General features: G+C 40.7%; 1 protein-coding gene across 5 annotated transcripts; it reads left to right on the top strand.

Annotated features, from left to right (window-relative positions):
• The first annotated feature begins 38 nt into the window (after window positions 1-38).
• Window positions 39-18743, top strand: LOC118451461 (uncharacterized). 5 transcript variants are annotated; one of them, XM_085655012.1, is made up of 6 exons: window positions 39-499; window positions 1089-1163; window positions 8027-8520; window positions 10519-10682; window positions 14704-14888; window positions 15222-18742. In XM_085655012.1, exons 1-6 carry the CDS (start codon window positions 470-472, stop codon window positions 15522-15524), a joined length of 1251 nt encoding a protein of 416 aa, XP_085511138.1. In that variant the 5' UTR covers window positions 39-469; the 3' UTR covers window positions 15525-18742. The 5 variants fall into 5 exon arrangements, with proteins under 5 accessions (XP_085511138.1, XP_085511137.1, XP_035743925.2 ...); XM_085655011.1 differs by lacking the exon at window positions 39-499 and adding an exon at window positions 850-933 and having other exon boundaries at window positions 15222-18743; XM_035888032.2 differs by lacking the exon at window positions 39-499 and adding an exon at window positions 5077-5429 and having other exon boundaries at window positions 906-1163; window positions 15222-18734.
• The last annotated feature ends 4733 nt before the right edge of the window (window positions 18744-23476 follow it).

The following is a 23476-nucleotide window of genomic DNA, read 5'->3' as shown; positions in this document are numbered from 1 at the left end:
GCGACTTTCAATCGCAGTTTTGCTTTTTTCAGCGGTTTTTTTTTCTTTTCAGAAAAACAAACCACCGTGTTACGTGAGTTTGTCCGTTTAAAAATGAGAAATGGATGAAAAAGCGAGTCGATGCATTTTTTCTTTCTTCCCTTCGTACTTTTATTACTTGTCACGCTTTTGCCCCTCTCCTTCTCATTCTTAGTCAATCCCTTTTCCGTTCTTGCTTCCGTATTTTTGTAAAAATGTACGACACGTTAAGGTCTGATACGTCTCTGAAAACGTGTACTTTATCCCCGTTCTTTATATCCACAATCCAACTTCCGCATTTTTTCCCTTTGTTTTACGACGCTCTTTGAAACGGCTTCTAGCAGAGAGATTCGCACACGCACACACAGAGAGAGAGAGACACACAGAACGAGTCAATCTCTACCAAGCGGAGAACTTCAGAGCGCGTTCCTTTATACGCATTCGACGGAGCATGATGCTCGCGCTCGTTTACCGGGATTTGGTAAGCTCTTTTGTCTCTTTGAATCTTTTGATATTTACTTCTCGTTCATTTTTGTCTCTCGTCATGTCCAATCATTTTTCGCGATTACTTATAACGATATTCGACCTATCTAGGTAATAAAAATTTAACGAGCATCGTTTAACGAGTATCGACGAGATAATATCGTAGGTAAACGAGAAGGAAAAGCAAGAGTATTTTCTTTAACAATCGTATTTTTCTTTTTGTTCTAATCTACGTCATTCTGTTCTTTGCGTGTCTCTCTCTCTCTCTCTCTCTCTGTCTATTTCATTTAGAGAGCGCGATGATTTCGTAGGGGCGATTTGATTGGCTCTCGAGCGTCACGTGGTTCCGCGCTCGGTCGCAAGATGGCGTCGCTGAGTGTTTGCACGGCGCGCCATGTCGCGAGAAGTCAGTCGACTCGTTGCCTCGGTACGGTTAGTGTCGTTTCGTACTTTCTTTCTTTTTAACGGGTCCGCGTCGCGCGTGTTTAACTCGCGCGCGCGCGTTCACCGCTCGCCTGCCATTCTCGTTCTTTAATTCTTTTTTCTTTTCTTTTTTTTTTTTTTCATTTTTTCGTGTGGTGTTTCAGCGAGATCTCGCGAGTGAGAAGAAAATCCGAGAGAAGTGTGGAGACGTACAGAAGAATGTAGCCGAGAAAGCGGAGGTACATAGCCATCGACTGACGGTTCTCTCTCTCTCTCCTTCTCTCGTCTCCTTTTCTCTTTCTCTCACGGATGCCGACGCACTATTCGTCCTTATTCCAGTGTTCAGAGAAGCCTAACCATTGCCGATGGGATTTCAGGTGTTTTTTCTTTTTCAATTGTAGCATTCTCTTTTTATCTCTTCTACTTTATTTCTCTCTCTCTCTCTCTCTCTCTCTCTCTCTCTCTCTCTCTCTCTCTCTCTCTATCTCTCACGACACACGCACACGCAAGATACATCGAATCACCCTGTTACTCTAGATACTCTAGTAATTACAATGTCGCATTGGTACAGATTCGTTAAGTAATTAGGAACTTGTATAGAAGAGGTTTTTCTACGTAATTCGACATCAGGATCATGGTTTACCCTGTTATATCACGAACGAATACGTTTATTCTATCTTCTTTCAGCAGCGTCTTTCTGTGCATTCGCGAGCGAATCCAAACGTCGCAATCGATTACTACTTAGCGATTTGACGATTGAAGAAAAGACTCCTCTGATCGTCAAGTACCACCATTTGTATACTCTTCAGAGAAGAAGTACATCATGGAAAAGCGTTTAATATCATTGCTTTAATTAGTACCATTTGTCGAATCATCTCCTTCTTTTTTTTTTTCGTATTCCCATCAATGTAAAGGTATGAGTAGTAGAAAAAATGTTGGATTTTGGTGATTCGAAAGCGCGCGATGGATTTTGTCATTCGCGACACGGAAATTGCCGCCGCACTCGCTCGATCGGTACGACGTTCGATCGTATTTGAAAGAAGGAGCAAAAGAGATAGACGGAAATGGATAGACCAAGAGAGAGAGAGAGAGAGAAGGAGGGGGCGCGCGCGAGAGAGAGAGAGAGATAGAGAAATGGAGGAGGATGATTTTCGGTTCGAAACTCGCACGCTTTCCCTCGAAACGGCGAGGACGTTGCGCGCCGTGGATTTCTGTGCTTCGACGTTTCGTGCTCGTTCCTCTGTGAAAAGAAAATAATAGAGGAGTGGTTTCCCCTCCGAAATCCAACCGCTCTCTTTTTCTTTCTTTTTCAGTTTCTCTTTCTCTCTCTCTCTCTCTCTCTCTCTCTCTCTCTCTCTCTCTCTCTCTCTCTCTCTCTCTCTCTCTCTCTCTATCTCTATCTCTTTACGAGCGCACTCGTCGATCTTTTCGAGGATAGGCTCGCCCGAAAAGTAGTACGGTCAGCATTTATGCTTTAGGCGCGACTTCCTGTTAAATTCGAACGGCTTACAAAGTGGTCGGAAATTTTTTCAAGATGAAATTGATATATATATATGTATATATGTCCGTATACCTCGGGAAAAATTTTCATCTTTTGTACGTACCTGGATCAAAGTATTATTATAAATGTAAACGTTATTTTCAGATGTAAAGAATGTCAAATTAATTGGAACATCTGGAAATATGTTTGTAAGAAGAGAAAAGAAAACGATGTCGTTCTTATATTTTTCGTCATTCATTTTTAAGTCCGATAATGAAGCCGAGTCGTAAATCGCATCGACTAAATGTCAAACGTTAACGGAAAATGAGATTCGTGGAAAGAGAAAATACAGTGTTACGTTTAAGCGATAATAAAAACATTCTAAATATAATGATTAAATGGAGACCCGTCTAAAAGGGTTGGAGAAAGAGGGATAGTTATGTTCGAACGTTTCCTGGGCGAATAATTATTGGCGTAGAACCGTTAGCCGAGAAATTGTTGGTGCGATTATTCAAGCCGAACGTTCGTTCGCGTCGATGGTCGCGCGGACGCGATCTTACGAATCTGGGCCGAGTGAATGTTGTGTTGTGTGTGAAAACTGTTATATTCGTTGTTAAATTTTTTTCTTTTTTTTTAACGAGCTGCTAATAATCTCTCTCTTTGGAATGTCTTTCACCGTTCCAGAGAGATCACCAAGCCGTTTCGATTATATCGTTAAGAGAAGATGTATGTATAACGTTCTCGATCTATTCGTCGATAAAATATCTAATAGGGATGTTTATTTAATTTTGATCGGCCGTATCGCGCATATGATTACTTTGTACTTTGGTTCTTCTTCGTTTCGACGATTTACGACGATAATTTGAGAATTCCCATTCGGTAACCGAAAAAGTAACAATAGATTGTCATCGGTCCCAGTAGAAAACTTAGAGAGGTAAGCGCGAGAAGTACCGTTTCTCAAAACGGTCGTGAACGAGCGCGGCTGTAATTTGCAACGTAAACGTCGCCATACAGTTAGTCCTCTCGTAACAGCCGTATACGTACGTACGTACATACGCACACTCACGTCCCGACCGAGCGTGTTGCGCTTGGACGCATGGCTCGCTGAGAAAATACCAAATCGTATCGCTGTCACTGTCTCAGAGACAGAGAGAGAGAGAGAGAGAGAGAGAGAGAGGGAGAGGGAGAGGGAGAGAGAGGGAGAGTCCATTTTTCTCAGACAAGTGTACAGCGGACAAGTGGACTGAGCTTGCAGCGACACCTTCGTGGCTTAGTTACTTTCCAAGTATAAAAAAAGAAAAACCTATCTTATTATGTCTTTGCGGTCAATGTATTATTTCAAGATGGTTTATATAGTCTTATAGTTTAGGTAGTCTCAAGTAATATCTGCATGAATTTCTTCATTAATTTTTTAGTGGTACCCCGCATCGTTATATTCACTTGGTTTTTTTTTTCTTCTTCCTAAAGAAAGACTCCAGTTATCGTCATCGTGACCGTAATGAGACGTCTAGACTGGACTCGACGTAGGATAGCAAAGAATTACTTCTCCTTCTCCGATAACTCGTTATCATCGTTATTATTTTAATAACACGACGCGTATTTTATTGTTACGGTAAATCGTTTGGTTGACATTAAAACGGACGGAATCACGACTCGACTATCTCCTTCATTTTCTTCGTCCATACGATTATGCGTCGTACGTTATTAAAGCTTTAAATGTCCGATAAACCCACATATAAACGAGGAAGATTATTATTGAAAATAATCGAAGCTTACCTCGGCCTTGAATCCAGAGCATTCTTTACTCAAACGTGACTTTCTCAATGTTCCGCTGATATTTCTATTTAGAATTCTCAATTATCGATATAAAGAAATTGTGAAACGAGGAAAGAGTTAATAATACCGACTTTTCATTCGAAATCGTTCCTACGTAAAACGAGTGCTCGTAGCACCGATTGATTTTCAGCATCGGCCGATGGCGGCCGAACATAGCCGAGTCATTAATAAACCGATCGTCGAGTAGAGCAGTGTAGTAGTTGATGCTAGAATTGAAAAGAAAAAGGGAGAAACAGATGGTAGAATGTGAATAGCATAGTATGGAATCGGATAGCCTGGGATCGAACACGGGGGTGTTTTCTCCGTAACGAAAGCAAGCTCTTATCTTTGTGCACGATTCTCTTTGGTCATTATGAGTAATACTAGGTGGAGAAGGGCGAGTAGAAGGAAAAATAGAAAAAGAAAGAGGGCTTGGCTTCCATTTCTCGTTGGTGATGGTGCTGCTGCTGTTGGTAATTCCGTCCTCGATTAGATGGCTGCTCGTTAAAGGGATATGCTTGGGTCTTGGAGCCACGACGATGACGACGGCCGCCGTCCTACTCTCCGGCGATTCGTCCGGAACAAAGAAGAGGGTCCGCTCGCGAGGCCGCACTTCGTGCGAGTGAAAGAGAAACGCGCGCGCGAGAAGGAAGAGTGAAAGAGGTCGAGCGGTACGAGCTGAGAGAGAGAACGAGTCGTGGGGGAGCGATGCGAGTTTTGTCGGAGAAATGAAAACGGAGTGGGTTAGAGGGAAGAAGGATATATATATATATATATATATATATATATATATATTTGTAGGCCTATTTTGTACCAATGTATATATATATATATATCTGTGTATTCCGCTTATACAGAAGAGGAGGAAGGACACGGAGGAGGAAGGGCCACGACATTGGGAATAAGGAAAGGGAGAGAGATAAGGGTAAAGAACAGGACGTTTTGGGGCGTTTTGTGAAAGTAAAGGAGAAATAAAGAAAGAAAGAGTGACGGTTGATCGTGTCCGCTGGAAAAGGAGCGCGGATGAAACGTGGCGAACGCGACGAAGAAAGGATAAAGGGTTATAGGAGAAAGAAGAGGAGATCCCCGATGTGTGTTGCAGGACCGTACGATGGCCGGGGCCCTGTCTGAGAATGCCCCGAGGCCCGTGAGCGTCGTTGGCGTCGACGGTAGTACCGTGGTAATTGTCAGGAGCAACGCGGACGATCAGGTAAGCCGTGCCTTCTTCTTCATCTTTTTTTCTTTTTCTCCTTCTTTTTTCTCTAGGCGGATCTACGCCTTCCGATGAAAGGGATGCCTCCTCGATCACCGCAATTAAGGTGTTTTTCCGCGACTGAAAACTCGTTTCGCCTTGGGAACGCGAACGAGGATTCGACGTCCTCGAGGATTCTGGTTTTACGAAAAGATAAAAGAACGCGTATGATTCGTTCGGGCGTTTTTGCTCATCCTCCTCCTCCATTCCGATTTACTCGATTACAAGGCAATGCCTTTACCGAGATTCGATATAACGAGTTTCACGAGATCTTCCTGCCGATTGTCATTTGAATTTGAGTATGTCGCTCTGTATAACGCTTCTTGAAAAAGAAAAAGAAAAAGAAAAAAAAAAGGGATTTCCCGGACGTTTTATAACGGACGTGCATTATAATAATTACATATACGTACATCACGAGTGAATTTTCGTATACGCGGTCGTAAATTTAACGACGGCCCTTTTCCTCTCTTTCCCGACTCCCTGTTGCACCTTAATTAATTTCGCTCGTTTACGTACGTATGCGTTACGTAGATATACTCCCGAATGTATACACGGGTGTGCGCACGTAGAGACGAGTATGCGCCAACACGTAATTTATTTCCTCGATCAAAGCAGCTCCCCCTTTCAAATTGTCGCAGCCCTAATAGCTGCACGCACAGGATGGAACCGCGTTCTTCCTTCTTTCGTAGTATATACGTCGCGCGGGAGGAATCGCGATCGTGCTTGGATGCTCGCTATTAAATTTTTCGCCACCCCTCATAAAGGAGAAAGAGGAGTGGAGGAAAGAGGAGGGAAGGGGAGAGAAAGAGGCGTTCCGATTTCACGCTGACTTTCATCCACTCGCTTCGTTCGAACGAAAACCCGAGTTCTTTCGGCGAAGTCTTTGCTTTAAGGACGATTCGTCCATCCAGATATTTCTATAAGACTGCTTACGGTCGCGACCCACTTTTCTTTCTTACGAGGATTTTTTTCTCTTCTTTTTTTTTTCTGTTCATCCTCATCGTCCCCCTTTGTCTTCTTTCTTTTATTTTTCCTCAGAATCCTCGTAAAGAGATAAGTCGAGCGTTTCACAGCGCGCAAACGATTGCGGTTCTTTTCGTTCGTTCCCGATTCCGAAGGGAGTTTTATACCTGAATGTACATATGTGTGTGTGTGTGTGTGTGTGTGTGTGTGTGTGTGTGTGTGTGTGTGTAAATAGATAGATAGATACCTATGCAGCTTTCTTTTCGAGTAAACATTCCCGGTGTGTTTTACTTTGTGTAGATAAGGAAAAGTATGCTATGTGAAAATCGTCAAAAAGATTTTTCATTAACTAAGTGTTACGATGTTCAAAGGAAATAAAAAAGAAATATTTTCCACGTGATTTCGGTCCTTCTTATGATTTTGAACAACTTACGATTAGATTAGACAGTTTTTGTTCCGCATCCTTCCATCGGTGCGTTCTAATATCGAGTAGAATGATCTAGCTAGAGAAGCAATGGATGGTCGCGCTTCGTCGGCGGATAGCTCGATGCACCAGGATTGATAACACGCTAGGAACGATAGCGTATCATTGATCATAGCGTGCGCGTAGTCACGGTATAATGCGATGCTAGAGAAGATTTTTTTGTGTTTTTTCTTTTCCCCTTTTTATTTTTTTCTTTTTTCTTTTTTTTTTTTGGTCCAAGTACCGCTGCTTGCATTTGCTATATACTATGTCGGCCCGTTGAAATACGGGACTCGCATAACGCTTCGGGTCTTTAAACTCTTTATCAAGGAGCGATCTTCGCGGTTGCATCGTAAATAACGTAATTGCATCTATAACAATAGCAGGGCTCGGTCTATCTAACACCGAAGGGGAGAAAGAGAAAAATAGAAAAACCACGAAGAGAGAGAGAGAGAGAGAAAATACAGTACGTTTCTCATGTGCCCAAGGCCCAGTAGAATGAAAAAGGAAAAGACAGAGAGAGAGAGAATCTCTCGTTCCTAACTCCATTTTTTCTTCGCACAATTAGGAAATCACCGAGAATCGAGTTTCTCGTTAATGCGAAATCGTATGGCTCTCAGTCTTATCTCTTCTCATGATTAATTACGACGGTTCTTCGTAATTTCGAGCGTAAAACGTACTTTCCTTTTTCCTATGGAACAAGAAAATACAAGAATTGTTTATTCCTCCCTTAGACAAATTCTTATCGTTCACCGTGCGAAAAGAATTTTCTTTTAGAATCGCAATCACTGTTAGGTTAACACAATTGGATAAGCTCAAAGCTTTTAACAAAATGGGAGGTAACGGAGTGCATAGGTCTTTGGTATCGATGCGAATCAAAGTTAAAACGACGAGATAGCACAAAGGTAACTCGTCAAAGAATGAGTAAAATGTTTGGGAACCACTGACGATCGGTGGTTCGCGTTCCGTGTGGGAAGCACATGGCACGGAGAAAGGGACACTGGTGGGAGGGAGGTGTAGACGGTCGATGGTGATGACGGTGGTTGGGTCAGTAATCGAGAATCCGTGGTATTTCGCAAGAAGAGTGTGCTTCGATCGTTGATCCCGCAAAACTTTTGATTGTCCGCAGGAACCGCGGGGAGACAACAACAATAACAACAATCGACACAGCAACAACAACAATAACAACAGCAACAACAACAACAACAACAACAACAATAATCCCAACAACAGTACGAGCAACAACGGGAGCGGCAGTGGCAACGGCAACAACGTTCGGTCGTTCACCTCGACGGAAGCACAAACGGAGGTGGCGCTTCAGAATGGGCCCGAGGTCCTTGAGGAGCTCGCGAGCGAGTCACGTGGTGCGCGTCGCCGCGAGAGGCGAATGCGGAGACAGCATCGCCGGGCCCTGAGGAGTTGCTCGCTCCCACCGACTTATCCGGGTGCCGCGAATGCGGCCGTCGCGGTCGGTGCTTGCCCCGCGTCCGCGAACGCTCCCGGAGTGCCTTTGGTGCCACCTGCGAGAGGTTTTCTTCACCCTCCACCACCTCATCTCGGACTCAGGGGACTCAGTTTGGGCCTACCCTTTCCCGTACCTACCAGCGTCTCGGCATTTGGCAGGTCAGTTTGTTTCCATTTTTTTTTCTTTATCTTTTTAATCGAGCATATATATACATATATATTTTATATTTCATCCCTCATCGATACGTTCTATAATCGTTAATCTCTCGACCCAAAGGATTTATTCCGAGCGATGGACTATAATAAGATAGAATAGAGCAAGGAAAGGTTCTACCCTAAGATCGGTAGTCGAGCGTGACCATTTCTGAAAAGATTCCTTATCCAATCGACGAACCGTGAAGGAACGCGACCGAAGGGTCCACCACGGATAGGACCTACGCGTCCAAGTAATATAGGATCGATAGCTACGCGTTTCGTCTCAAATCTTTCCCCTTCGTCGTTTTCTATGCGTCTTTTTTTTTTTCTTCTTTTTTTTTTTCTCCTTCCTTTTCTACGAGCGTCTGTCCTATTAACGGAAGCCTTCGAGCTGCGTCACGTCGTACTCGAGGGGTTCGAAAACGAGCTTGGCCTTCGTTCTATACATTCTCCGCTCCTTTCTCGTCCCTTTCTCGTGTCTCCGTACTTGATTTTCATATTTAGGCCATGTTATAGGCACCGAGGGGACTGCGATCGTAGGGACAAGCAGGGTTCGTTCTATCGATCGTACCTCTTCTTTCAATATTTTCCTTTCGTTCTTTTCCTTTCTCCTTTCTATTATCTACGTGATATCGTAGTTGAGAATGACAAATGAAAGGTGGAAAAGTTTTATTAGGATACTTTATTATTATTTTATTTTTCAATTTTATTCGAGAAAGGTGCAAGTATCGCGCGCGACCATGGCGTCGAAGCGAACGTAATGACGATTATCTTCGGACGGACAAGAGAGCGGAAATGCGCGAGATAATTGGATTATAGACGTGCAAATGCCCGCCGGGGTCGAAGTTTTAACGTGGAGATATCACGTCCCATGAAGTTTGAGCCACGAGAGGAAAGGTGGTGGTTTGAGGGGGAAGGGGGCCGAACGGGAAATGGTGGGAGAAGAAGGTAGCGTGTGTAACACGCGTTCGTGTGCGTGTAATCCGTGCAACGGACCATGCGCCGGCGAATGGCGTCAATTATCCGGCCGAGTAAAGTTCAACGCATGCCGAGAGATCGAGAACCGTTCTCTGAGGCAAGCGAAATAGGGCCGAGCCCCACACTCGTACTCGGCTACGGCCACAGCACAGGTTACAAGGAGACTCGTAAATCTACCATTCCGTACCGCGCGATGACTCGATTCGAGCTTTGTGATCTTTCATGGTCGCTATTTTCTTCCACAATTTGGCACCCTTCCTCCAATTTCCACCGCAATTGCCTTGGCTTCGTGGTCCGCTTCACGTTCATAAATTATCTCTCGAACATTAAAATATCCGCAAAGCACTTATTTTTACTTTTCCTTTGGAGATGAATTTTTTTAACATTCCTTTTTAGCGAATTATCAATAGACATTTAGTCGGATAATTGATAACGAAAATATATACGTCGGGTGTATAGAGGTCGCTTTGATTGATACATCTTATATATCGAATTGATCTATTAGAGGAAGAGTGGGGAGGGGGAGAGAAGGAAAGAGGGAGACCATTAAGCCGTATTACTGTCGATCTCGAAGAAAAACGAGCCTTTTTCTTATCCTTGGTAACTGCTTCTTGGATCGTCGAAGAGTCGTAATTTCGTTTTATAGACTTATCGGTAGAGAATGGATCGGCATGGTAGACCCAGATAATTTACAGGAAGCAAGAAATGACGCGTTATGTTTTTTACGAACGATTAAATCTAATTCGAAGTGGTCGATAGGAAGGAGCGAACGAAAGGTGCGAAGGAAATCGCGGAGAAGGAAAACGAAGGACAACCCTTTTGGAGGGCGTTCCTGCGTTCTTCCTCCTCGAAGGTGGTGTGTAGTAACGGTGGCTGGCCTCTCGATTCTGCTTCGCCTTCGTAGCGGCCACCGCGAGAGAGAAGGAAAAGGGGAGTGTGTGTCAGTGGGTCACAGTTCTCTGACGATCGCTTCTTGTCTTTCAGGGACGCAGTACCGAAGCAATGCTGCGGCTTAGGTTCGCCGCCGGTACGTTGGTCCATACTCGGCGTGGGAGTGGTGGGCCTGGTCTGTGCCGGTGCCGGTGCCCTTTTGGGCGCTCTCAGGGCCTCGGGACGCGATCACATTGCCGTGGCCCTACTCATGATCGGTAAGTTTACGCAAAAGGTATAATCTCTCTTCCCCTTCGTAAAAGTTTCTCATGCGACATTTGAAGAATTTCTTTTTAAGATATTGTTTCGCTAAGGTACAAATAATAACACCACGGCGAGATAATTTTCGAAGCGTCGTTTGTAAAGACCGTCGAAGAACCGTTTTCGAAGAAAGACAATGGACATTACGCTATTTGTTGTTCGCAGAAAACGTCGCACGGTCTATTCGACGATAGTCTCTTTTTTTTTTTTTTTTTCTTTTCTTTTCTTTTCTTTTTCCCCTCCTTGAAAAGAACAAAAGAACGGGTTGGCCATTATTGCTAATTACGAGGCAATTTCGATGAAAGCTCGTTTCGATGACGATTTACGTTTTCGAGAAGGAAGAAAAAAATTAAAAAGAGAGCTCGCGTATATTCGTCGTCGTTTCAAAGTCGAACGAACCCCGATCGAGAATTATACTGTTAACGGTTAAAGGAAGGACACCAGCGAAGAATACCCACGAGCCGTTCCTTCATTTCCAGGTCGTAATCTTTGAGATCTTTGTTGTTCGCCTTCGGGGACCCAACAATTTCCGGCTTGACGAACGAGTTATATTCTATTTCGCTCGAGGATGATATTTCACGAGACTATATCCAATCGATTTTACGGCGATGGAGGAGCGATCACAGAGTCTCGTTAATGAATCGTTTAGGATAATAAGAAATCACCTTGCTTTAATATTCTAGTTAGATGTCGAAGAAGACGATCCGAACGAAAGTTCGTGTCTCGTATCGTAGATAATCATGAGAATCCGACGATTAACTCGTTCATTTCCTCCTACTCGCGCGTTCTTCCTCCTGGAGCTCTTCGTTCAGTGTCTTCGCAACGAATCGGAGAAACTCGTGCGAACTTATGCAACATTTACGCTCGACGCTCTCGTTCCTATCATCATTCCGTGTTTAGCCTCAGCCATAATTACATATTTTATATAAAAAGGAAATAATTCAAAAGTGATTTCATTTTCACTTGGTTCGGCCGTACGTTCTATATACGATATGAAGGAAAAAAAGAAAAAAATTAGCCCATAACGAATCATGATAACTATCGTTCGGAATTAAGATTAGATGTTAAGATCTCCGATCTCTTATTAATTAGAACGCGTAAGCGGCCTTCGGCATTGGCGGCGAATTGCGTCGTTTAGTTTCACAAAAGGATAACCTTGCGAAGCGAATTGCAAGATGCGAATGCAAATCGGATAGATGCCTATAACGTTCGAAAGAATTATAACGATCGATCGAGAGACGATCGTGATCGGTCGAGATTGTACGTAATTACGCGGTGTTCTTCTCGCAACGCCTCCAAATACGGTGTGCCGACCGGTTGAAATAGTTCGTTTCGCCTCTGTTCAAAGAAGCCTAGAAGCAAAATTTAACCGAAGTAACATTACTAGACGAAAATAATCGTCGAGTTGTTACAACGCCCGAAAGAAAATGAAAATCCTCTCATCGAGGGTTTTTTTCTGTTTTTCTTTCCCCCAGGAACATTTCATTTCTATTCTCTAGCGAATTCGATTTATGCAAACGCAGAAATGTCCGTCCTCGTCGACGGACGCCAGCAAAAAGTAAAATCTCGTAAGAGACGTAAGACCATGAAATATGCAGGATGCCATCCTCTTGAAATTTAAATCGTTTGCTCCCACGCTCGCTTGGCATTTCATATAATATCTATAAAGAGAAAAAAAGAGAAGAAAAATGGGGAAAAAGGAGAGAAAGAAAACGTCTACGAGCGTACTCTTCTTTACCATCCGATTCGTATTTTTCGTCTTTCCTCGTTTTTTCTTCTCTCTCTCTCTCTCTCTCTCTCTCTCTCTCCCTCTCTCTCTCTATTTTTCATTCTCGATTGCTCGTTGTTCCCCGGTCCTCGTCGAACGATAAGATTTGGCTTTTCGTCGGGACGGAACAGCAGGTTATTCGCAAGGACGATTGTAAGGTTAGTAGACGTTACCGAATATAACGGAACTCTTGTACGCTCGTAGAATTCGATACGAGTAATATGAGTGATACCGGATAATTTTATCGTGTACTTCCTATGGTTTATAAATAAGTTTACGTCGTTAACATTCCAAACGAGTTTCAACAAACGATTAGATTTTTCTTTTTCATTGTTTTTTTTTCTTTTTTTCTTTTTTCATTTCGCTCGATCGTCCCTATTTGATTTACTTCTTTTATCAAAAAATGTGAAAGAATATGTTGATGGATGTGTATATATATATATATGTATATATATATATATATATATATATATATATGCCATTTTGCAACTAAACTGTCATGCGAAAATACTCTTGTTATTTTCTTATCTTTTTTGGTCGCGTTGTTGACATGTACTGGAAATGTAAAAGAAATGAACGAACGATCGAAGGAAAGAAGAGAGAAAGAGAGAGAGAGAGATACACGGCAACGTTGAATCAAGAAGATGCACGAAGAAAGACGACGCAGAGAGGTAGGAGACCAGCCTTCTCTGCTTGGCTTCGTGGTGGGTCGGTCGAGGGGTGGGGTAAAGGGTGGAGGAGAAGAGGCCGATCGGAAACCTGTTTCGCTCGCGAGCATTCACGACTACTCCGTCCGCTTCTTTCGCACGAATTAACGAAAGAGCAGCAGATCTCTTCCATAAGCGCAGCCGGTAGCGAGATAAAAGCGAGGCTAGGCAGAGTAGACCGGATTCATTCAGAGTAAAGAGAGAGTGGGGTAAAAAGGGGGAGGGTAGAAGGGAAGTGCAACAAATCGGTCGATGAGATAGTGTATCTAATACGACGTCATTTGTTTGCATATATCGATGGGTTTTTTTTCGAAATATCCTTTGTAAATACAGAGTCATGGGATTGAATGTGATGACAAAAAAAAAAAAAAGAAAAATTAAATAAAAAATAAGTGGATAATAATGCGTCATCGTAGTACGTGAGAGAGAGAGAGAGAGAGAGAGAGAGAGCGAGAAAGGAATAAGAAAAATAGACAAAATCCGGCGCCGATGAAAACACCGTACGAATGCGCGAGATAGTAAGGAGAAGAGAGGGCCGAGAGCGAACACTCGCAACAGTTACTTTCTAAACGTGGGCATGTAACCTGCGACCCGCTCAGAATGCCTCTCTCACAATGGGAGAACGCTGCTCTAACCTACAGAGATCGATGTCGTACGCCTACACGCGCGCGCGCGCGTTCACCCACCGTGAGATCGCGAGAGCGAGACGAAGATTAGACAAGAATAGACGACGACTCTCTACGTTCCTGATTAATTAATTAAATGAGTCCTTAAAATCGTCGATTTCTCCGTTCGCACGAATCCAACTTTAACAATTTTGTTGCATATAAGTTTCGATTGTTAATGAAATAAATATTTAAATTCGCGATCGCGTTTTAATCATTAATTGGATCGGGCGTTGCCCAACATTTCTATTTAGTTGTATAATGTGTTGTAGCATTGAGTCTATCTAATCGCGGAAATGAAAGGGTAGCTCGCACGCTTTAAAATTTTCCCTGGAATCTCTCTGTTAAAATCAATCGAGTTTCTCTATCGAGCGAGCCGTAGAAAGAAGAAGACAGACGGTCGAAAGTATTTTCTCATAGCGAGCCACGATCCTCGAGAGAATCCGTCGTCGGTCGCGGCGAGGAGCGTCGCGTTCCGGTCTTTTCTCATCGTTCGCGTTCTCTTGTCGTTCGCTCGCCGGCCAATGGGATTTTCTCTCGGAAAACGCGAGAGATAGATTTCACCGATTTTAATTTTAATGAGCGGAACGCAACGAGCGAAAAGTTATACGTTCGAAGAATAATAATCTCTCTTATCTATTTGATTAAGAAAAAAACGTTTTAATATTTCTTTCCATTTTTTCCTTTTGTTTTTCTTATTCTGCACGATGATGCGCGCTACGTAATAAATATCGTAGGTAGGTAAAGTATAAAGGCACGGCTGAATAGAAAATGGAAAAGTGCTATCGTCGCAAATCATTATTCTTCATCGTATACAAGTATCGTCCGACATTTGCAGGAATAGGAGTGGTCCTGGTGAGCGTTAGCGCAGTGGCGTGGCGAGTGACCAGCCGAGAAAATTGCGGCAGCTTCTTCGGTTTCACGGGGATCACCGGTCGGATTCCACCGGCAAGGCCTATACATCCATACGCTGCCATGATTTATCCGGAATTTCAATTTAGAACGCCACCACCGAGTTACCAGGTATAACTTTGTCATTTCGATTCTACGAAGAAGATTGATGAAACGTCACGATTGGCAAGACGATCGACGATTTTAATTCTTGTAAATTCAAACTTGAAATTGATACGACCGCGTTATATTTTCTCTCTTCGCTGATCGTTACGTAGCTCTCGGTCGATCGCGATTTGCATTGTGAAAGAGCAAAACTCGCTCTGGTATACACGATGCGTTTCGCGATCGGATCTTTCGCGGCTGAGACCTCTATTCCAATTCGTATACCACCGGTGCCTGTCGCTCCGCCGCTTAGAAAGTTCTCTTCCAAGTTCGATACTAAATTTTTCTCTTTAATTTCAGGCGAGCATGCAGGAGTACAGGTTACGGCTGTTGTTGCTAGACCGGCTGCAGCCAACTTCGTCTCCGCCACCCACCTACAGGTCGAATGCCAGTAGCATCGTGGCAGCTGCTGGTGGTACTGTTCGAGAAAGTAGACCACCGAGTTATTGCGCGCGAGCAAACGCTACGCCAAATGCGAATCTGGTGCCCTCGAAGAAGGACGCGAATCTCGTCAGGATCGTTCAAACCGAAGCAGATCCCGTGATCCTTAGTGGCGATCAAACGCCACCGATAGCAGCGGTCGAGGTCCTCGCGCATCTTTAGCCCTTCGAACTACTACTCCTTATCTATTATCTTATCGAAGGACCTGCTTCGCTCGCGAGAATTTTCGATTATATCGTCGTTAGTCGTCGGAGCGTTTCTTCTCCAATCGTCGCTTTGATTCTTCGTCACTTAGATTTAACTATCAATCTGCGCGATACTTTGTCGCTTTTACTTACTAGAGTTGAGAAAATATAGTAAGCAAAAAAAACTCGACCTTCGATTAATTTACGTCTATCAAGGTACGCCGTGTTTCGATAAGAAAAGTATAGAAATAGCGACGCTCCGATGTTAAACGGTATAATCAAGTTGGCCTAATAAAGTTTGCGATTGGTCGCGTGAAGCGAATCGATTCTAAGCCATAATACTGTCGTCTGGTGTTAGACGTTTATATTGTTAGCTTTGTAAGTTGTTTTTGTTTTTTTTTTTCCTTCCCCTTTTTCTTTCTTTGTCACGCGCGAGAGGAATTTCTTTTTTCCCGACAGTATTTGCCGACGATATAGAAGGAGGATACGTTTTCTTCTGAAAATCTTATTCCGAAATTCTTTGCGAAAAAGGATATATATGTATGTGTATATTTTAATCGTCCTGCGTTCGTTGTTCCACAACGCATGCCGAAATGCGTCGAAAATGACGAGAGCCTTGCTCTTGGTGTTAACAAATAATCTCTCGATTTTTAATAGATATAGTTGTACTGCGCCATGATGGTCATCGCTGACCCAACAAGAGATAGAGAATTGTATATTTTGAAGATATGTATAATTACGTACGTAGAAACTTAGATCCAATCACGAGTTCTCGTAAAGTTCTACTACGTCTCGTTTTGTAATGTTTTTATGCGTTTAAGTATTTCACAAACACCAATGCGTTAATAAACATTCTTAATCGAATTAATCAAATATACGAGGATATATTTTTACGATAATTGCTTTAATTGAGCCGCGCATGAAGCGTTTCGTAAGGCATCGATCCTGCGTAATAGAACTTTATTTCGGACGCGTGAAAATATACTATGTGATGATAGCCAGCTCAGTTATCATCGCGATATCGCGAAATATTATATATTTTGACACTTGGCCAGGATCGAGCCTAGCTTTCGTTCGGTACGACACGTAAAAGTGCGATAAAAAGACCGATCTGCTGATCGAGCGATTATTATCGTATTATTTATATTTTATCGATACGCGTAAACGTTTTTTTTTATCAACGATTATGCGTCGCACTAGTTGTCCTTATATGTATGACCTTTTTATCGAGGACTAGGAGAGGAGAGTCTAGATATTAGTAGCGAGGATGTACGTACAATAATTAATAATCACTTCAACTTAAATTATAAGTCGATCGATTCGAAAATGATTTCTCCAATAGATTTTTCTTCAACTTGTTGCCTATTCAGCTCAAAATATGACTCGAACTCGTAATTAACGTGAAAATTTTACTCGAGTAGCAGCGAGATCTTACAACGATTCTACTTTTTCGAAACAGCTCGCTTTTCGCGATTCGTATTTTTAATAGTCTTTACGATGAAAGTTACAATCGTAGGAATTCGTGAATTTCAATTTCTATTTCTATATATTACACGATCTTTTCGAGACTAAATCACACGTAGCAACGTTTATCGATCGATTTTTTTCGGTTCAATCGAATGAATATAATCTCAAGGATATTTAGAAAGATATAGCTAAGAGAAAAAGAAAAAGAGGCACCGTTTTTCTAACGAACGTGTTTCATAAATCACGTAGGACGAAAGCGTCATGTCATTCGAATATAGATTTGATATTTTCCTTGACTTTGATATAATAACTAATGCGCGAGTCGCGTTATTTTATAATTATTAACGTCGTTGTGCATTCGTGTATCGCAGAAACGTACCTATCGCTTTGAAAGTTAAACGACAGTATAAAAGAAGAAAATCGAAAAAAATGAAAAAAAAAAAAAAAAAAAAAAAAAGAAAATAGTAAATGCTTCGGTGTCGCGTGACGATGTTGGATATTCTAACCAACGCGTTGTAGCTTCGATGATAGAACGGTATGATTGCTGGCCGAAGAAGATAACATTAGGATACTCGTGTACAATATATGAATATTTTTGTAATCGTCTCTCTTGTATCGTTAGAGAGAATCGTGGATCGCTCGGTATGATCAAGAAAAAGCTTCGATTTATACTAGCTCGGAATATTAGCGTTGCAACCGCGTGATATGTACTTTTTATTAAAAAAAAAAAAGAAAAAAAAAATAAATAAATAAAAAAAAAACATAAAAAAAAAGAAAATAAAAAACGGGCGGCCTTATGCACTCGTTAAAAAAAACTCGCAATGATGACGAAGAGAGACAGAGAAGGAGGGAGAGAGACAGAGAGAAGGGTAGAGAGGTAGAAGAGAGTCATGTTGTAGAAGTTCCTTCATAACGATATATATATATATGTATATCTGATCACACAGAAGCAAATATATCAAATATATATATATTTATCATCAGGCACGTTTATATATTTCTTTCGACGACTCTCTATATTTGTACACATTGCTAAACGCTATAATTTATCGGTGTTCGGTATTCTTTGGTCTCTCTTCTCGAGAAGGAACATTTGGCTTTCGATGGACGACAACAAACGACGAAGAAACGAGAAACGACGACGATCGCGTTCTCGTATTCACTTATTTCCTCGTTTCGAGAGGATCCGCGAAACTATTCGTTCGTAAGAATTTAATTGGAAAACTTTGTTCTCTTTTCGAGTTATACTTTTCAGAGAGGATTTGATCAAATGGAATTGCGTTTAATCCTATGAACTTATCGTGCACATATAATTGCAATGATATGCTAAAATGGAAAGCACGATAATCCGCGATCAAACATTTATACTCGAGGTTTTCTTGTCGTGTCGTAATGTGATTACCGTTTAATCGATTATGTATTTCTTGTGCCGTTATTTTCGCAAAAGGGGCTTTCGTAGATTTACACAAAGTCCTTTCGTAGACGATTAACATTTTCGAGATCGTAGAGATGCGTTTATTCGATTATAAGAAGAGAAGTGTATTTACATGAAATACATAATTGAAACGTATTAAAAAGTGTCTCGTGTATTCATGCGTATTGTAAAAAAAAAAAAAGAAAAAAAAAAAAAAGAAATTAATAAAAGACTCAAGTAATTATTCCCGTTACGAACGTATTACCTGCGTACACCTAAAAAGTTGTATCGATGCATTGACGAAGAAATAATCTGAAATAAATATAATGGGACAGTGACGTGTGTGTGGAAAGTAAGTGGTAACGACAAATGGTATAATTATAATAATTATTTTAATGGATTTATTTCAGACAGAAATAAATGCGACGATACCGACTTGACGGTATTTTCTTCCTCTTGCTTTTCTTATCATATTTTTCTTTAAGTTTGATCTCTTATTCATTCTCTCTCTCTCTCTCTCTCTCTCATTCACTCTCTCATTCTCACGGACGCATACTTATCGAATGTTGGTCATACATATCCCTGACGATTAGAAATAAATCGATCGCTCTTTCTCTTTCAAACATTCTCATAGTAGAGACGGTATCGGGCAGATAATATCGTTTAAAACCTAAGGAACGTGTATCTTGCGCGTTATCGATACGCGCATTTGGTAAGTGCCTTTACCTAGCCGCGACGTTTTTTTTCGTAAAGAGGACTGGTCCAAAATGGGGTCGCTCTTCAAATCAAAATCATCCCCTTTATCGACGGTAATCGATTTCTCGCTTTTGAGTAATTCTTTGATATATAATCGGCTTAAAATGTTTCTCTTTTTGACAAATTTTTTTTATTATCCGATACTCGCGATTATATTTCACGGTAGATATTATTATTTTTCATTTATAGTAAAAAAGCTCGCCCTCCTATGGATAAAATAGTACGTTCTCTTTTAATATCGATCGTCGCTACTACAATATCTCATTCGCGAAATGGTTATTATACAAAAAGGCCCGACTAAAATAACGCTTTGCTATTAATCTTTGGAATGAAAAATTATATTATAGGCTCGACAATACAATTATCTACTTATTACATAGCGACTTGATTATTAGAAGAAATTTCAAATAATCAGAATAAATCGCTTAAATATCTAATAAGTAATAATTGTATCGATTACCTTTTACTAAGTTCCATCGATTTATCGAATGAGAAAACAATGATACCTCGCTCGAATTTATTTTTTATTCGACGCATTAGGACCGAGCAAAGTATCATTTTTTTTTTCTTTTTCTGTTTTTTTTTTTTTTTTCTTTTCTTTTTTTTTTTCTTGGTCGACATTTCTAAATCCGAAGAGGAGGACATCGAGGGAGTATCCTCGCGAGTTACGATCACCACCGATCGGGAAATCCTAACGCGTTCCAACTCGAAAGAACAACGAAAATACATTTTTTTTTTCTCAATGTATTCGCTATTGTCCGATATGGACGATTAAAACGTTCGAAAACTTGCGACGCTTTTTCTTCCGAACATTCGTTCCTTCCATCGTTCTTTCTTACGACGTATCGACGTTGGAATTACTAAAACATAATAAATAACACATTGCTTTTCATTGAATTTTCCAAAAAATATATGCGTGTGCATACGTACTTACATTACGTAATCTATATAGAAGGTGCCTCATTTAGATCGACTCGTTTTTAACAAGATTATTTCTTTTTTTTATCTTTTTTCTTTTTCATTACGTGCGCTTGGCGATGTATAGTATAATTATCTTCTTATATGTATATATATATATATATATAGATAGTAATTTTAGATTAATCGAGTCGATTAAAACGTTTGTCAGGAGACTCCTTGTATATTTTAATACGCGTATATATATACTATATGCACGTACAAGATATTTCGATCTATCGATTAAATACCATTGCTTCCCTTTCCTTCCGCCTTCTCTTCTTCTTCAGACTTTCTTTTATCTTTAAAACGCACCTCTTTTGGCGGCGAACGCGTACAGAAATACTATGCGAAATATTCTAGGCGAGGACTTGACGTTATCACGTTTTGTACGGAGCAGAATGATTAATTGTCTCGAACGCTCAATAACAGGAGATGAACGAATATAAACGGCTCGGCGTCGGCTGAGCAACGTCGATTCTTTCGACGATAATAAAAACGATTTTCTATGACGATGGTGAGGACAATAATATAATAATAATAATAATAATAATAAAAATAATTATATAATATTAATATTAATAATAATAATAATAATAATAATAATAATAATAATAATAATAATAATAATAATAATAATTAGTAATCGCTTGAAATTTTGTTACTAGCTCCACCTCTTTGGCTTGTGGATACTCGTGACTAACCGTAAGCAGTATAAATTATTATTAACATTAGTCGCAACTCTTCTCGTACGCTGATATCGCAGCGCGTACCTATTTTGATATATATATATATATATATATATATATATATATATATATATATATATGTATACATATGTATATTCATATATCGCTATCGTATTTTAATGCGCATCAGGCGTAACTCACGTACAGGCACGGCATACACACATATTCTCGCTATCAGTTTAGACTTTCAACGTGAATGCAATGATCGTGTCCCGTTAATTAGCTTTGTAAAGTCGATGATCGTGCGATAGGGATGATGGCGATGGCGGGGAAAAGGGAAAATTCGTTTTCCGTGGATTTTAACTGAAAATTGTGTGTTGTGGCAGTGTTATAAACCATATTTTCTGACATTTAAAATAAACACGCAGGAGGTACGCGACGCAACGGGAACTAATTAAACTAATTAAAAACTTTTTTTAACTTTGCGGAAAATCGAGATTCCCGATGCATCGTCGAAATAAACGGCGGAGAAGGCGATCGATCGAATTTTGTTTTCCTATCGGCTTCGACGGACGACGACGACGACGACGACGACGACGACGACGACGACGACGACGACGACGACGACGACGACGACGATGATGATGATGATGATGATAAAAAAAGGAAAAAAAGAGAAAAAAAATGTTTAAAACGAGATAAGAAAAAGAAAAAAGAACAAGTATATCCGAAGGAAAGTACTCTCGATTACTTTTTCCGAAGAAACTTTCCCGATGATCGCGATAATTAAATGAAAAGTGGTTCCGCGAGCAATACTGTCGTCCTACGGATATCGGTTAATGGAACGCGATAATTAAAAACCAACGAACATAAAGCGATGAATAGGTGGTGTATCGAGGTCGAAAGGAGGAAAATCTCTCAATTGATTTTGCGCGAAAATAAATAATAATATTAATTTAATGACGGTGATGATGAGTAGACGATATAAAAGGATAGCAAGAAGAAAAAAAACAGACAAGATGAAACAAAGGGAAGAGAATAATCGCTCGATTATTCTTAGGCGAAATTCTCCCTTCCTTCCTGATTTTTCTTTTTTTTCCTTCTTTTCTTTTTTTTTTTTCTTTTTTTTCTTTTTTTTTCTTTTTCCTTTTGAAGGGCAGTGTTGTGTGCTCGAGAACGAAACTCTTTAAATGCTCTTTACCAACGACCGTAGAAATATAGAACCAATACGACAAGCCACGTTCTCATTCATTGTTTTTCCCTCGCTTTTTTTTTCTCATTCATTTATACAAGTGATATCGCTCGTAAAAAGTACATATCAATGAGCTTAGCGATGATATAAATCGGGCGAAATGTAATACCAAAGGGGCCGCGCCGTTTTTCAATAACATGCAAATGACATCGAAAAAGGATCGTACGGTTTTCCAATCATTATCTTCCTAAGCTCATTTGCATAGAATATTGAAGAGCACCAGTCATATATTCCATTTTTTGTACGATACGAATTGATTAACCTGAACCATTACGATATTAATCATTTCTGTAATACATTCGTCACAAAAAAAAGAAACAAAATAGAAAAAAAAAATAAATAAATAAAAAACATTCCGTATCGAGGTATCTTTACATTCGATATCACTACAAAATATATTCGAGAAAAGGAGTTCTGTAACGGAACTACCATTTATTAATGAGATAACGGAGAAACTCACAAGTACGTCGAAAACGACATTGGTAATCATTTACAGTGTCTCTCTGTTAAATAAAGCCGCATTGGGAATCGAATTTTGTAGATGATGAGAGAAAAAAGAGACAGAGAGAGAGAGAGAGAGAGAGAGAGAGAGAGAGAGAGAGAGAGAGAGAGAGAGAGAGAAAAAGAGAGTAAAAGAATGTTACCATGACCTCAAACGGTGGTTCGATATAGCTCTTTTTCTCGTCTCTTCCCGGGACTCATACGAATTTAATTATTCGAGTATCGGTACTATCTCAGCAGCAACGTAGAACAAGACAATCGTGTCATCGTCTCTGCAATTTTCAGCATCTCGTTGTAGTACTGTTTTTCTCCCTTTCTTTCTCTCTCTCTCTCTCTCTCTCTCTCTCTCTCTCTCTCTCACGCACACTTTTTCTCTTTGCATTGTAACATAGAACATTGTAGCTATTTAAAGTGGATACCTTCGTCACCGACCATTTCTTTTTTTCTCTCTCTCTCTTTCTCTTTCTTTCCTTCTGTTCTTACACAACCCTTTCACAGTCGAGTCGCTTTTCACTCTATTTCTCCCACCGTTTTTCTCGACGTTTCTGCGAGTTACAACATAGCAGTACCTTAAGCTACAACCCGACGTAGCTTTCTCGTGGGTACTAATTGACTAGCATCGTTCATCACTCTCGTTTTTGATCTCGCTTTTTTCTTTTTTCCTTCTTTCCTTCCTTCCCTTTTGTATCTACTTTTCTTCCGCTATTCCGAGACATATTAATTTCTAATAAGAAATTACCACTTGGTAAAAATAAATAAGACAAGTTTTCGTGTATGAAATTAAGAACGAAATTAAGAAGAGAAAGAGATAACACAGAGAGAGAGAGAGAGAGAGAGAGAGAGAGAGAGAGAGAGAGAGAGAAAACTGCTTCGTTCGGTGAGACAAAAAAGTC

Source organism: Vespa mandarinia, chromosome 2, assembly GCF_050613455.1.
Source record: "Vespa mandarinia isolate Hongniang chromosome 2, ASM5061345v1, whole genome shotgun sequence".
NCBI classification, from domain to species: domain Eukaryota; kingdom Metazoa; phylum Arthropoda; class Insecta; order Hymenoptera; family Vespidae; genus Vespa; species Vespa mandarinia.
Note: the sequence above shows the minus strand (reverse complement) of the source record. Positions and strands in the feature narration are given on the sequence as shown.

Excerpts from the sequence above, each read along its gene's own strand:
- LOC118451461 (XM_085655011.1), top strand. The coding sequence starts at position 865 with ATGGCGTCGCTGAGTGTTTGCACGGCGCGCCATGTCGCGAGAAGTCAG. Across the intron at positions 934-1,088 it reads CGACTCGTTGCCTCGGTACG|CGAGATCTCGCGAGTGAGAA; the intron begins GTTAGTGTCGTT and ends GTGGTGTTTCAG. Across the intron at positions 1,164-8,026 it reads ATGTAGCCGAGAAAGCGGAG|GAACCGCGGGGAGACAACAA; the intron begins GTACATAGCCAT and ends GATTGTCCGCAG.